The 12,671-nt window shown below is 31.3% G+C and overlaps 6 protein-coding genes across 6 annotated transcripts; 2 read left to right on the top strand and 4 right to left on the bottom strand.

The window, feature by feature from the left end:
* Nucleotides 1-469: 469 nt before the first annotated feature.
* On the top strand, nt 470-3,902 carry PPL_02269 (uncharacterized protein; the record flags this gene model as incomplete). The annotated part of the gene is made up of 6 exons (XM_020573261.1): nt 470-896; nt 958-1,784; nt 1,855-2,191; nt 2,261-2,336; nt 2,412-2,782; nt 2,845-3,902. The coding sequence occupies 6 exons, from the start codon at nt 470-472 to the stop codon at nt 3,900-3,902; spliced, it is 3,096 nt and encodes a 1,031-aa protein (XP_020437378.1).
* Nucleotides 3,903-4,032: 130 nt separating this feature from the next.
* On the bottom strand, nt 4,033-5,160 carry PPL_02268 (isopropanol dehydrogenase; the record flags this gene model as incomplete). The annotated part of the gene is made up of 1 exon (XM_020573260.1): nt 4,033-5,160. The coding sequence occupies one exon, from the start codon at nt 5,158-5,160 to the stop codon at nt 4,033-4,035; it is 1,128 nt and encodes a 375-aa protein (XP_020437377.1).
* A 1,277-nt stretch (nt 5,161-6,437) lies between these two features.
* PPL_02267 (uncharacterized protein) lies at nt 6,438-8,124 on the bottom strand (the record flags this gene model as incomplete). Its single annotated transcript, XM_020573259.1, has 4 exons — nt 6,438-6,451; nt 6,503-6,823; nt 7,391-7,663; nt 7,740-8,124. 4 exons carry the CDS (start codon nt 8,122-8,124, stop codon nt 6,438-6,440), a joined length of 993 nt encoding a protein of 330 aa, XP_020437376.1.
* Nucleotides 8,125-8,268: 144 nt separating this feature from the next.
* Nucleotides 8,269-9,087, top strand: PPL_02266 (uncharacterized protein; the record flags this gene model as incomplete). The annotated part of the gene is made up of 1 exon (XM_020573258.1): nt 8,269-9,087. The coding sequence occupies one exon, from the start codon at nt 8,269-8,271 to the stop codon at nt 9,085-9,087; it is 819 nt and encodes a 272-aa protein (XP_020437375.1).
* A 311-nt stretch (nt 9,088-9,398) lies between these two features.
* Nucleotides 9,399-11,015, bottom strand: PPL_02265 (uncharacterized protein; the record flags this gene model as incomplete). The annotated part of the gene is made up of 6 exons (XM_020573257.1): nt 9,399-9,610; nt 9,681-9,862; nt 9,966-10,095; nt 10,395-10,562; nt 10,653-10,831; nt 10,903-11,015. 6 exons carry the CDS (start codon nt 11,013-11,015, stop codon nt 9,399-9,401), a joined length of 984 nt encoding a protein of 327 aa, XP_020437374.1.
* Nucleotides 11,016-11,267: 252 nt separating this feature from the next.
* PPL_02264 (uncharacterized protein) lies at nt 11,268-12,440 on the bottom strand (the record flags this gene model as incomplete). Its single annotated transcript, XM_020573256.1, has 3 exons — nt 11,268-11,941; nt 12,011-12,219; nt 12,427-12,440. 3 exons carry the CDS (start codon nt 12,438-12,440, stop codon nt 11,268-11,270), a joined length of 897 nt encoding a protein of 298 aa, XP_020437373.1.
* Between the last annotated feature and the right edge of the window lie 231 nt (nt 12,441-12,671).

Raw genomic sequence — 12,671 nt, 5'->3', positions numbered from 1 at the left:
TCAACAAATTTACTATTTATGATAAAATAAATATATAAGATTTTTTTTTTTATGTATTATGAAATTTGACCAGGCAAAGTTTGTTTTTTCATTAGCAGGGGTGACATCATCGAGAAAAAAGTCTTAAACAATTTGATCTTGATAATTAAAATATCTCAAAATTTTTAATTTGAATCTTTTTTTTATTAGATTAATTCCGAAAATATCTTGGTTAAACCCAAAAAATAAAATAAAATCATAATTAATTGATATGCTCAATAATTGTTTAATATAAATATCTTGATTTTGATGATTTTGATTTAATCAGTCCCTTTTTTGGGGGTGGTTTTTGATGAAAATGTTATTTTTTGATGACATAACAATTAAAACATCTCAAGATATTATTAATAAAAAGTTTAAATATTCAATGGAGAGAAGGAAAAAAAGATCATTGTTTATTTAAAATATAAATAAAAGATAGATTTAAAAAATGGATAGTGACGATTTCAATAATAAAAAGAATGATGATTATACATTAGAAGGAGATGAAAATGGATTTAGTTTTAAAGCCAAGATTGGTACGACCAGCGAAGAGAATCCGTTTGACTACGATGCCTATATGGAACTATTGGCAAAATCTCTCGATAAAGAGAGTCTTGGTAATGAAGCTAACAACCCATTCTTCCAACAGTTGAAGCAGGCAATGGCTACCTACTCCTCATTAGCCGGCAGACTTGGATATCTCACTGCTGGTTATGGTGTCAAGGGCTTCAGATTCTCTAATTTTACTGTTTCACTAAAATCAATTCAATCTTTCGATGATATTTACTATATCTTTGAGAAGTTCCTGTGCAGTCCAAAGTCAATGGACCAAGTTTATGGTAAAGCCGCTGCTAAATTCCCGTTTTGTCTAAAAAGTAAATATCAAAAACATTTATAACATTTGTGAATTGCAATTAATTAACTTTAAATAAAAAGATTGTACACAGGAATTTTATGTATGTGAGGACTGTTCAAGCAATCCTGGAGCTATCTTGTGTGAAGGATGTTTCAAGAAAGGTAAACATATAGAAAGAGGTCATACCTACACCAAGCAAACAGCTCAAGGTGATTCTGCTTGTGACTGTGGTAAGATCGAGGCCATTCTTCCAAGTGGATTTTGTTGTGATCACGCTACAACAGAAGGAGAGAGTGTCTATCCAATCGATCTTATAGAGCCAGAGCTTAAAAAGTCGATTCATCTTTTCATGAGATATCTCATCCATTTCATTTTAAATGAGATCCAAGTGTTGATCGCTGCAAAAGGTGGTGAAGCTGCTCTGAACAAGGTTGCAAGACGTCTCTTGGATATCTGCCAATGGTTGGTAGAGATCTTCAAGCAAAGTTATGTGATCATGTACATTTTCGCAGAGGAGATGTCATTTCAATCATTGGATCCCAGAACATTTGACCATTTGAAACCAACACCATTGCCATTCTTGGAACTTGAAGCTCTTGATGATCGTGATGTCTTACCACCCATTACCAAAGAGAATCCAATTGGTTTAGTATTGAAGGGTGTCTTAGCCGATCCTGACATTATGAACATTGCCAAGTTATTGTTTGATCCTTTGTCCAATATCGTTCCATTTAGTACAGTCTATATTGGCGAAATACTCAAGGTTTACCCTCAACTATCAAGCAAAACTGAAAATATAGCTGCATTGACATGGAAGGCTCTAAATTCTATTCCAAGTGTCATTCCTTTGATTACTAAAAGTCCTAGCCCATCAAGCAATCTCATTCACATTATTTTATCATTTTATGTAAGTCATTTGCTTTAATTTTATAAATTTAAATGATAAAATTAATTCTAATTTATTTTAATATATTTAGAAAACTCTATTAAATAAGAAAGATGTCTTTAATTTAGATGATGCAAGTGATAGAGAATCTTTCAACAACTACTTGGCTCCACACAATGATATAGTTGCTATCTCTTATTTTTTTGGATATTCAAAGGAGATTGTCGAATGGGTCTACAACAACGATTGGATTTTTGAAGAATTCCTTGAATTGTTTTCCATAATGCAAGGACTAGCCCCAATTAAAAGACTAAAAACCAATTCACCACAAGGTTCTCTTCCACATCTTTATTCTGTTTTGAGATTGGAAAATATATTCCATGTTGCCGTTGGTAGTCTCTTTGAAACCATTTTAAAGAAATTAGAATGTAAATATCAAGTTTTATTTTAATAATTATAAACTACCAATACTAATAATTGTATTTCAAAACAACTAGTACCAATCGTAAAATACATACCATTGATTCTTAAATATGTAAAACCATCAAGTATAAATTATTTTACTTTTAACAAGTATGTTTGAAATTACTTTTTATAGATTTAATTTTCAAATAATTAATATAAAATTAATTTTATATATTTTTTCAGTTATCAATTACCAAGTAATGATCTTTTGAGTGGAAAAGATAGTTTCTCTCTTCATGCTCCTTTTGCTAGATTAATTCGAAATGTGTTATATATGGAAACAAACCAGACTCTTTTGGAATCCAAACAACTGTTTAATAATGACCAATTATTATTCCTTTTCAATACTACTTTGGTACCATCGGTTGTCAAATTACAATCTGTCAATGGAATATGGGTATTGAATCAGAACGTTACAGAATTCGTTTTAATGTATAAGAATTCAATGTATCCAATGGATGTTAATAACAATCAACTTCTATCTGTTTTATTGGGTTCAAATTATTATTTGAATCTATTAATCAGTACATCCACATCAAACTATAAATCAACAAGTAAGTAATCAACTATAAATTTCATATTTAATTTAATATTAATATTTTTTTATTTAAAATAGAGGAATATGCATATTGTTTATCAGATATGTTAACTTGTCTTATTTGGGTCCTCCAGTTTAGAAACAATTCCAACTATGAGAAATGTCGTAAATTCGCCATTCAAAATCTGATTGCCAACAGAAATATACTACTTGACGAATTGAAACTTATACTAGTTGAAGATCAAATCATGAGAGAAGCAGAAGCTTTGTCCTTGATCAACGAGATAGCCTTTACCACTGGAAAAGATAAATTCCTAAAGTTGAAGCCAGAGTACTACCCACGATTCGACTACTATTTCGATGATTACATTCGTGGTGACTCTCAAGTTGCTCTAAAGAATCTCAATGAGAATATCAAGTCCGCCAACCCAACACAATTCCCAGAGCCAGCAGTACTAGATCGTCTCACTCCACAATTTGAAGTGATCAACAACCACTTCAATGAACCATTACTCTACGATATTGTGTTCTCTGTGTTATTGCAATACTCTCATCCGAAATTCAAGTTACAATCATCAGTTCCAGCATTAACATTTGAAAACTCTGACTATTTCATTCCCAAATTCGGTTCCAAAGGTTTGGAAACATGTGCCAGACACGTTCTCTATATTTTGGGAATGGCACTTCGTCACTTTGTAACAAAGAAAATCTACTCATTATCAGATGAATTACAATCGAGTATTGTTCCAACAATCAAGTCTCTTTTGGCAAAAGATCCATCAATCAAAGCTGAACCGCTCTCCATTTTGAATATCCTCCAGGTGTATCAAGTTGAAACCGAAGATGGTGTTCAATTGCTCAATATCCTTGATTTGGTTTCAGATATCAACAAGATCATCGGAGACAATCATGATTTATCTTTGTTGGTCAAATTTATTTTGAAAACCATCCAAGAGTTCAATTCAGTCTTTACCAAATATGTAAAGGAGAGACAAGAAACAACAACAACAACAACCACAGTAGATCAAATCGATAAAGAAAAGAAAACAGAAGAGAATATGAGCAACGAAGATAAGATGATTGAAGCATTAAAGAAAAGAAAGGAAATGAATGAAAAACTCCAACAACAATCTTAACTTACAATCATATTTTTTTTACAATACAAATTAACAATAAAATAATTATCAATATCAATAAATATTATTAAAAGATATCTAATACACTAATTAATACTAATTTTATTAAGTTTGGCTAATGACAAAGTATTTAAGGAAGCAACACAACATGACTACCCCATCCAGTTAACTTGGACGCCTCTGAAAGTGCTTCATTAATGGTTTCTAATTTATATTCTTTTGTGGTTGTAACACCAACATGAGTACCAAGCTTCAAGAGTCCAGATTCTACCATTTGAATCAATTGGATGATATGTTTACGGTCATACATGAAACGACCTTGTATACGGATACTTCTGAACATGATATCAAGATATGGTAGAGTAATGTTTCCTGATACTCCGCCCATAATAACAGCACGACCAGATGGACGTAATGCAGCCACACCCGAATTAAGGAGTGTGTTTCCTGCAGACGCAAATGGTGAGAAATCAATGTAAACATCTGCTCCAAGTGGATTTGGTGATGCTTCTTTGAATGCCTTGGCGTTGGCTGCTTCATCGCCAGTTACAACAACAGTCTTTAATCTACCAGTATGTCCATGGATTTTCTCCAACAATTCCAATGCAGACTTATTACGACCAGCTGCAATAACTGTTGCACCCATTGCCAATGCAACAGCAACAGCACCACCACCAAATCTTCCAGTTGCAGGAGCTACAATAACAACTTCTCCAGGCTTGACTTCTCCATCTGATAAACCACCGAAAGGAACAAGATAGACTGGTAACAAACAGAGATCTGAAATCGAGTATTTAAATTGGTTTGTCAATACATCTTCATTCAATCTATAAAGGTTCTCAAGTGGGAGAGTGGTGTATTCAGCATAGGTTGCATTTCTCCATTCACCATCCATCAACTTTTGTGCTTCTGGATATCCACCTCCATGAATACCAAAGAGAATGGTTACATGTGGATTATCTCTACCACGAATAGTAATATCGCACAAAACCAATTGACCAGGTTTAAGAAGTACTGAATCAGGTCCGACTTCATGAACTCTACCGATGGCAGTATTACCTGGTGTCATTGGAAGTGACAATGGATATGGCAGTGCACCTGTTAGGACTTCATTCATATAAGGTACAATATCTGCAGCCAACACTCTAACAACTGCTTGACCTGCTTTTGCTCGAGGAATTGGTACTTGCTCCAACGACATTGGTTTATCACGAGCATGAAGTACTAAAGCTTTTTGTGTTGTGGGAGTTGATTCCATCATTAATTATTATTTGTTTGTTTGATATTATTATCTAGATATTAGTTATTTTTATAAATGAAATAAACTATAGTTTGATCTATTTATAATAATCAGTCAAACAACTTTCCTAACAGGTGGTATCTTCCAGAAGTTAAAAGAAGATCATTTGTACAAAAATCATCAATGAACTTTAAGACCAAGTTTGATGACTTTGATAATATTGCTCTCTCGACCGTCGAAATATAAATTAAATATAAACCGCTCCATTTAAGTGAAAGGCTACAACACAATTTACTAACAAATAACTTGAACATCAAATGATGAGGAATATGAAAACCACATTTTTTAAACCAAAGGAGAAGAGATTTCTGACCCCACACTCTACCATTTTATTTCAAAACATTCCAAGGAAGAAATTAATTTTTTTTTCTCACATTAATCAATAATCAAAGGTTTTTTTTTTTTATTTACCCTGGGTTTTATTACTCGATGTGATATGATTAAAATAGACAATTGATACAGTAAATTTAACCTATCTATTGTTCAACAAATAATTAATAACAAAAATTTTTATTTATTTTTTAGTTTTTGAACAGTCGCGACATAACCTTGAAAGATATTCGCAAACAAAAATATTTTGAACTCAGAGTTCATAGGGGTTATAATTTTTTTCTAAATTTCAAAAAAAAAAAGCAGTTAAAAAAAACAAAAATTTTGATATATTTGGATTTTCATCAAAAAATCTAAAAAAATAATGATAATGTTAATAAACAAATACAAATATTAATTATTTTTTGTTTTTTTTTATTAAAAAATATATATTTTCCTAAAAAGGTAGGATTTTGCATAAGTTTTTTTAGAAAATAGAAATAAATAAGATTTTTGAACCTATGATAAAAGATTGGTCGGGGATTTAAAACTTATATAAATCGTTTAAAATTTTTTTATTAATAGATTTATTTTTTTACGTAAATATTTCAATTATAACTAATTACTTCAAATAAAGATGTTCGAATGCCCAAAGTGTGGACACAAAAACGTGCATAGCGAAAATCATTGCTTCAAGTGCACTCCGAATTGCCCAATTTGCTCTAAACAAGGCCATGAACCACTATACTGTCCATCCAAATAGATAAACGAGTTGTTACTAACAACTGCGTGTGTGGCGTGTGTGTGTGTCAATCCTGCCGACTGTTGGTTTCAAATGCGAACTGACCGGATCAGTAAATTATAAAATAACCAAAGCAACAATACAACAATACAATACAGTAATCATGGTTATTATTATTAATAATTCAATTCAAACAAACTTTAAAAAAATAAAAATCTTATTTTTTTTATTATTATCATCATTATAAACCATTTATTTTTTTAATCAATTGTTTATGTATCATTTTTGATTTGATGATTGAGAAATCAGAGTTGTCATTGATGTTCATCATTAAAAAGGTGCTGTTTGTTAGTCTTCTGAGTCGCAGTTTGTTTTCTATTGTTATTGTGCTGATGCTGTTTGGTAGTTTATGTGGCTTATTATTCTTTAGGAATGGCATAGTAACGGCAATATGTTTTACTGAATGCGGTATTATACCTTTCGGAATTTTACATGTATAATCTTTGAAATCAATGAATTCTACAGAGTCAGGAATGGTACCAACCGCTAGCTCTGACAATTCCTCATAGCCTTTGTTCAAGTAGAGCTTTTTCAGTGTGTTTGGAAGTGTACCTGGTCTTTTGATTCTGAATATCATATATGTTAAGCCAAAGTTTAGTGATCCAAGATCGAGTGTCTCCAGAAAGCCAGGCAACGCAGGCTCCCCGGGTATGTATCTCGCTTTCTTATTCGATTCATTGTTGAGAGTGATCGATAGAGATTTTAGTTGATACGGTAACTTTGTCATTTCAAACGAGCTCCTCAGTGTGTAGATTGAGAGGTCGGTCAGCGAATTCGGGTACATATTGCGATAGGCAATATTGTGATCGCCCTGCGTCGCAATAGACCTGTTTGATATCTGGAATATTCGCATTGTTTCGATTCTACTCGAGTGCTGGAAGTACTTTAGCCAACTGGGAACCAAGGTGATGCTGCGCAGTGTTGGCGGTAGATAGGGAAGTGTCGTCTCATCGATATCGTAACATCTTGAAAAGTAGGTATTCGTTTGGTTTAGTGATTCCAGATTAGGCAGTACACAGTCTATCTCTAGATGAACACCACCCAACATGATCGATTTCAATGTTTTCGGCAGTATACTTGTTTTAATGACAGTGTTATCACCATCTAAAATTAGATCGAGTGTGACCAAAGAAGAGTTTGTCAGAGACAACATTAGATGTGGTGATTTCATTGTAAGATCAACGATATTACTTGGTAATCGATCTGTCTTTGTTGTTGCATAGCTATCAAGTATATTTAGAGATTTGACATTTGGAGAAGCTTCTATCCTATCAAATAAACTGTTTTCATTATCAAATGATTTCTTTGAAGTTACACCTATCACTATTTGACTAACATCATTACTAATTACTAAAGTAAGATTTGTATTAGTATACTATAGATATGTTGTTGTTCTTGTTGTTTTGTTTAATTTAACTTTACTTACTACAATTGGTTTCTTCTCTAAAATGATAGTCTATTTCTTTTATATTTATCGATGGTTGATATAAAATGCCTAAAAAGATCTTTGAATTTGTCTTTGATTTATAGGAACGATTGATTTGATCATGATATGCATTTATTGGTTTACTACTACTACTACTATTATTTCTATTAGGTATTCTTAGATGATCACTATTGAACAATAGGTAGCGATCTCTTTCATTGTACCACTTCTTACAAACCAAACTAAAAACAATACGATCCAAGTTGTCTGTGAGTTGATTGATTATCTTTGACAATAGATAATGTGGTAATGATACTAATCTTTGTAAATCATTATTATTATTGTTATTGTTATTATTATTATTATTTTTGTTATTATAATTCATTTCTAATTTATTATAAAGATTAAATGATTATTTGAAACAAAGTATATTTTCTCTTTTAAAATTCTATGAAATTTTTGAACCTAAAACAACAGCTTTTCTTTTACTGGCACTGACACACACAAACATATCTTAAAGTTTAATTAGATGAATGAACAAGATTTCGAACAACATTCAAAAATATGTGATTTGAAATTAGCAATCGATAATGTAAGATCATTAGATGCAAGATTAGCTTTTCTTAGGTTAGATTCTCTGCCTACAGTTCGTAACGGAATATGTGGTTGTCAAGAGAAAGGAAATTCAGAGCCAGATGCCAATCGCTTGGAACATTGGATCGAGTTCTGTCGATTATTGGCCACCAACAACACACTTGAAGAGCTAACGGTTCGTAATTGTAATTGGAATGGATATGGTGCCAAGCTACAATCATCTACAATCGAATCGATTGCATCGCCTCTGCTCACCGCACTCGCTGCCAACAGGAAACTCCGGTCACTCTCGGTGTCATGTCAGATACTGTCGGATCACCATTACCCTTTGTTACTCGTGCGCTCTAAAGAAGAAGAAGAAGAAAACACTCTGAGTTCACCGCTTATAACTCATCTAGAATTCACAGATTGTTTTGCGATGAATCTGAGAGCGATCGGTCAGCTTATCACATCTAACCAGTCGTTGTGTCATCTAAAGATAAATATCTACCGAGGTTACAATGCTACCAATAGAGAAGAGGAAACATCATCGATTCAATCATTTATATCGTCATTGTCAGTCAATACAACACTTTTAACTCTAGAGATACATGATAACAGTCTGCAACAGCAAGTCAAAGAAGATATAATAACAAAAATAGCTAATTCGAATAACAATAGACTGTTAAACATTAAAACTGTCGACAAACAAAGCAGTCCTAATGACAATGAAATTACATTACAATATTCTATTATAGAATTCTTAAAAAAATAACAATAAAATAAATCTTTAATTAATATTACAACATAATTCTAATCTAATCAATTTAAATATAAATAAATGAATAAAAATGATCATCATTTTAACATTCTAAACATGTTTATCTTTATAGATTTATTTATACATTCACTTTATTTGGTTGATATTGTTATGATCTTTAATCTTTAATCATGACCTTTGAGAATGTAAATATCTATCAGTACCTACTCGATAATATAATCCACTTTAATTATCTATTGTTGTGGTATTGATAGAGTAAACATGATTGCAAACCAACCATAAATGATTTCACTGAGTCGGTAAAACTAGAAACCATATCTAATGTCGACTGGACAAGCATATTTACTGGTGATCTCAACGACATAAACACAAGTCGACTTCTGGTAGAGTCTAGTAATCGTTGTCTCTTGATCTCGTTTACAATTCAACTGGATAGTCAACGATCTATTGATATTGGGCACAGCGTAGCACCACAGTCCACCTGAATACTTAATCACACCACCTTCGCCACCATCATCTATTTTCGTTTGTTAATAATCGCGATCCATCAACAAATCACAAACAATTGTTTATCATCTCGAACTTACCAAGTGGAAGAAAAGAAATTTGATTTAGTTGACCACAACTAGTGTATGAATTGGGTCTGGGTGGCGATGGATTTTGGCAGCAGGCAGCACCCGGATTGCCGTTATTGACACAATGCGTTGCATACCCACAAATATTAAAGAAATAATCATAACCCTGGACAGTTTTAAAATATTGACCACTCCTTTATTTAATTAAATAGTGAAAAATGAATAAAAGAACATAATATTAGTATTATTGTTATTGTCAACAAGTATCTAATGTGTGTTATGAATTAAATCACTTACAATGCATTGAAATTATATAGTTTTCCTGTAGAGGTATCGTAAAAAGCGCAACTATTACCATTTATAATAGATATATATGTTGTAATAATATATATAACAAAGACAACTTTTAATGTTTTCATTAAAGTATCTTTAAAAAAAAAATAAGTGTTTTTTATTATTATTATTATTTTTTTATATTAGATGACCAAACAGTTTATTTGGTCGAAGGTGTTAAGCAAAAATTGGTCAAACAGTTTGTTTGGTCGAAGTTGTAAAGTAATTCTTTTTCCTTTTTCGGATCGACGACACGAAATCTTGTTTGTAAAAAAAAAAAAAAAACCGTGCTGATCAATCACTTTAAAGAATATGATACAAAAGATTAGATTTATTGAGTGTTGTGTTATCTGAAGAATCAATTTTTAAAGTAAACAGGGCAAGCATAGGTACTTGAGATTGATATTACATAGTTGCAAGTAGACTTTGCATAGACACGATCGATTATTGTATCTTGACCAAATGCACAGTACATCTCTATCGTCGTAGTTCTATTGATTGACGGTACATCATAACACCATAATCCATCTGAATATTCAATCTTTCCACCTTGGAATCCATCTATTTATTATATATTTTATAGGTTGTTTGTCAATAAAGATTAGTTAGAGTTTATAGTATTTTTGTTTATTATGATAGCTCATAGCATACCTAATGGTAGAACCTTTAAATGGTCGACTCGACCAGCACTAATATAGCCGGAATTGCCTGACGATGAAGTTAAGCACACCGCTGAATCCGTTAAACCACTGTTAGCGCACTGAGTAGAAGTACCACAAATATTAAAGTAATAATTATATCCTTGATATGATCCAAAATATTGACCTGTTCTAGATTCATTAAGATTTATAAATTGTAAGAATTAATTTTTTTTTTTCTCTATGATCGATATCTAACTTACAAAGCATTGAAATTATATAGTTTCTGTGTATCTACATTATAAAAAGCACAATTCTGTGTTTTGACATCAACTATCAATAATAATAATAAAAAAAATATAAAACTATTATTCATTATTTATTTTCATATTTGAATTAATTATTAACTATTATTATTATTATACATTGACGTATGAATTTATGAGGAGCACCGTTGTAATATGACAAGGTATGTCGATGCTTTTCAAAAACCCAATATTTGGCGAAATGGTGATGAGGGAACAAAAAAAAATAATATCTTTGCCCGCAAAAACAGACAATGGACACAGTTTTTTTTTTTTGGAATTCAAAAACTTGGGGAGTATTTACAAAAATGTACATTTTTTATTTAATAAACTTTTCTATTTTTGAACAAAGTCTTCACTTTTCTGCCATTCAACATATCATCGTATTCTCTCTGATAGATTTTCACTTCGAGACGACGAAGAAATTTATTACATTCATTGGAGGTGTCGGGATCTTGCTTACCTCTTTCGATTTCACTGAGGTAATCACTTTGGTAACGAATCTTTATAGGTATATCATACCAAGTAATTTTGTCAAGCACCACCATCAGCGTATTACGAGCGATTCTAACATCATTGAAAACAACACCTGTTTTCTCATCGACTTGGTCCAAGTCTTCAATATTGTTGAGTGCAGAGTCCAATCTCTTGATTGCAACCACCAGCTTATAGAGTTGAAATTGGTCGAGTAGTTCGCATCTCAACAGGTAGTTGCCCATAATCTCATTGAATAGGTTGATGAATTCTGGTGATTTCAAAGCTTGAGTTACGACATCCCACTCTTTCTCATTGCATATATCTGTAAACTTGTTGAGAGAATTTTTTTGATAAGTGAACTGCTCTTTGACAACATTACCAGGTTGTTGTTGTTGTTGCTGTTGCTGTTGTTGATCCGACTTTAGTTTTGCATAGTAGTCTTGCACATCCCACATATTGTCTTCGAATAAAACCAGACTATTTATCAGACTGTCGTTTGTTTTAGCATAGTATCCCACACCTAGAAATTTCAAATAATTCTATTATTAAACAAAACAAACATTTTTTAAATAAAGTAGAATTTATTTACCAATGATACTACAAATAAGAGCTACATTCTTCATCAGTGCAAAATTAGATTTCTTTTCATTTTCATTGTCAGAATTATTATTTTCCTGACCATTTGATTTAGTATGATCACTGTTATTTGTTGACGACGATTCTGTTGCTTGTTGTAGAGGTGATTGATTAGAGGTTGTTGAATAGTGTTTAATATTATTACAATTTAACAAATGTTGACTTTTATTAACATTATTATATAAAAATCTTTTATTCGAAAATCAATTTCTTTACTATTCGATTCATCTTTTTAATCAAAGCCTAAATAAATAAATATTGTATTACTATTGCTTATACAAAGTGGTTATAGATAAAATAACAGAACTATTTATATTTTTCTTAAGATTATTTTTTTATTTTTTTATTTTTTTGACAGCTAATTTTTGCATGATCACTATCATTCTTATTTATTTCTTTACTTTTAAATTGAACAGTATCAATTATTATCATTATACTTTTGTTTTAAATTAAACTTTTGATTGCACTGTATTTTTTTTTTATTAAATTAAAAACAACTTTCTCTTTCTTCGTCTTTGATCACAATGTTTGATCAAAAATTTAGCAAAAAAAACAAAAAATAGTAAAAATGAAAAGAATTTTAAATATATTTTCATCTTGTTTATTATTATTTA

Source organism: Heterostelium album, assembly GCF_000004825.1.
Source record: "Heterostelium album PN500 unplaced genomic scaffold PPL_scaffold2, whole genome shotgun sequence".
Lineage (NCBI taxonomy): Eukaryota > Evosea > Eumycetozoa > Acytosteliales > Acytosteliaceae > Heterostelium > Heterostelium album.
Note: the sequence above shows the minus strand (reverse complement) of the source record. Positions and strands in the feature narration are given on the sequence as shown.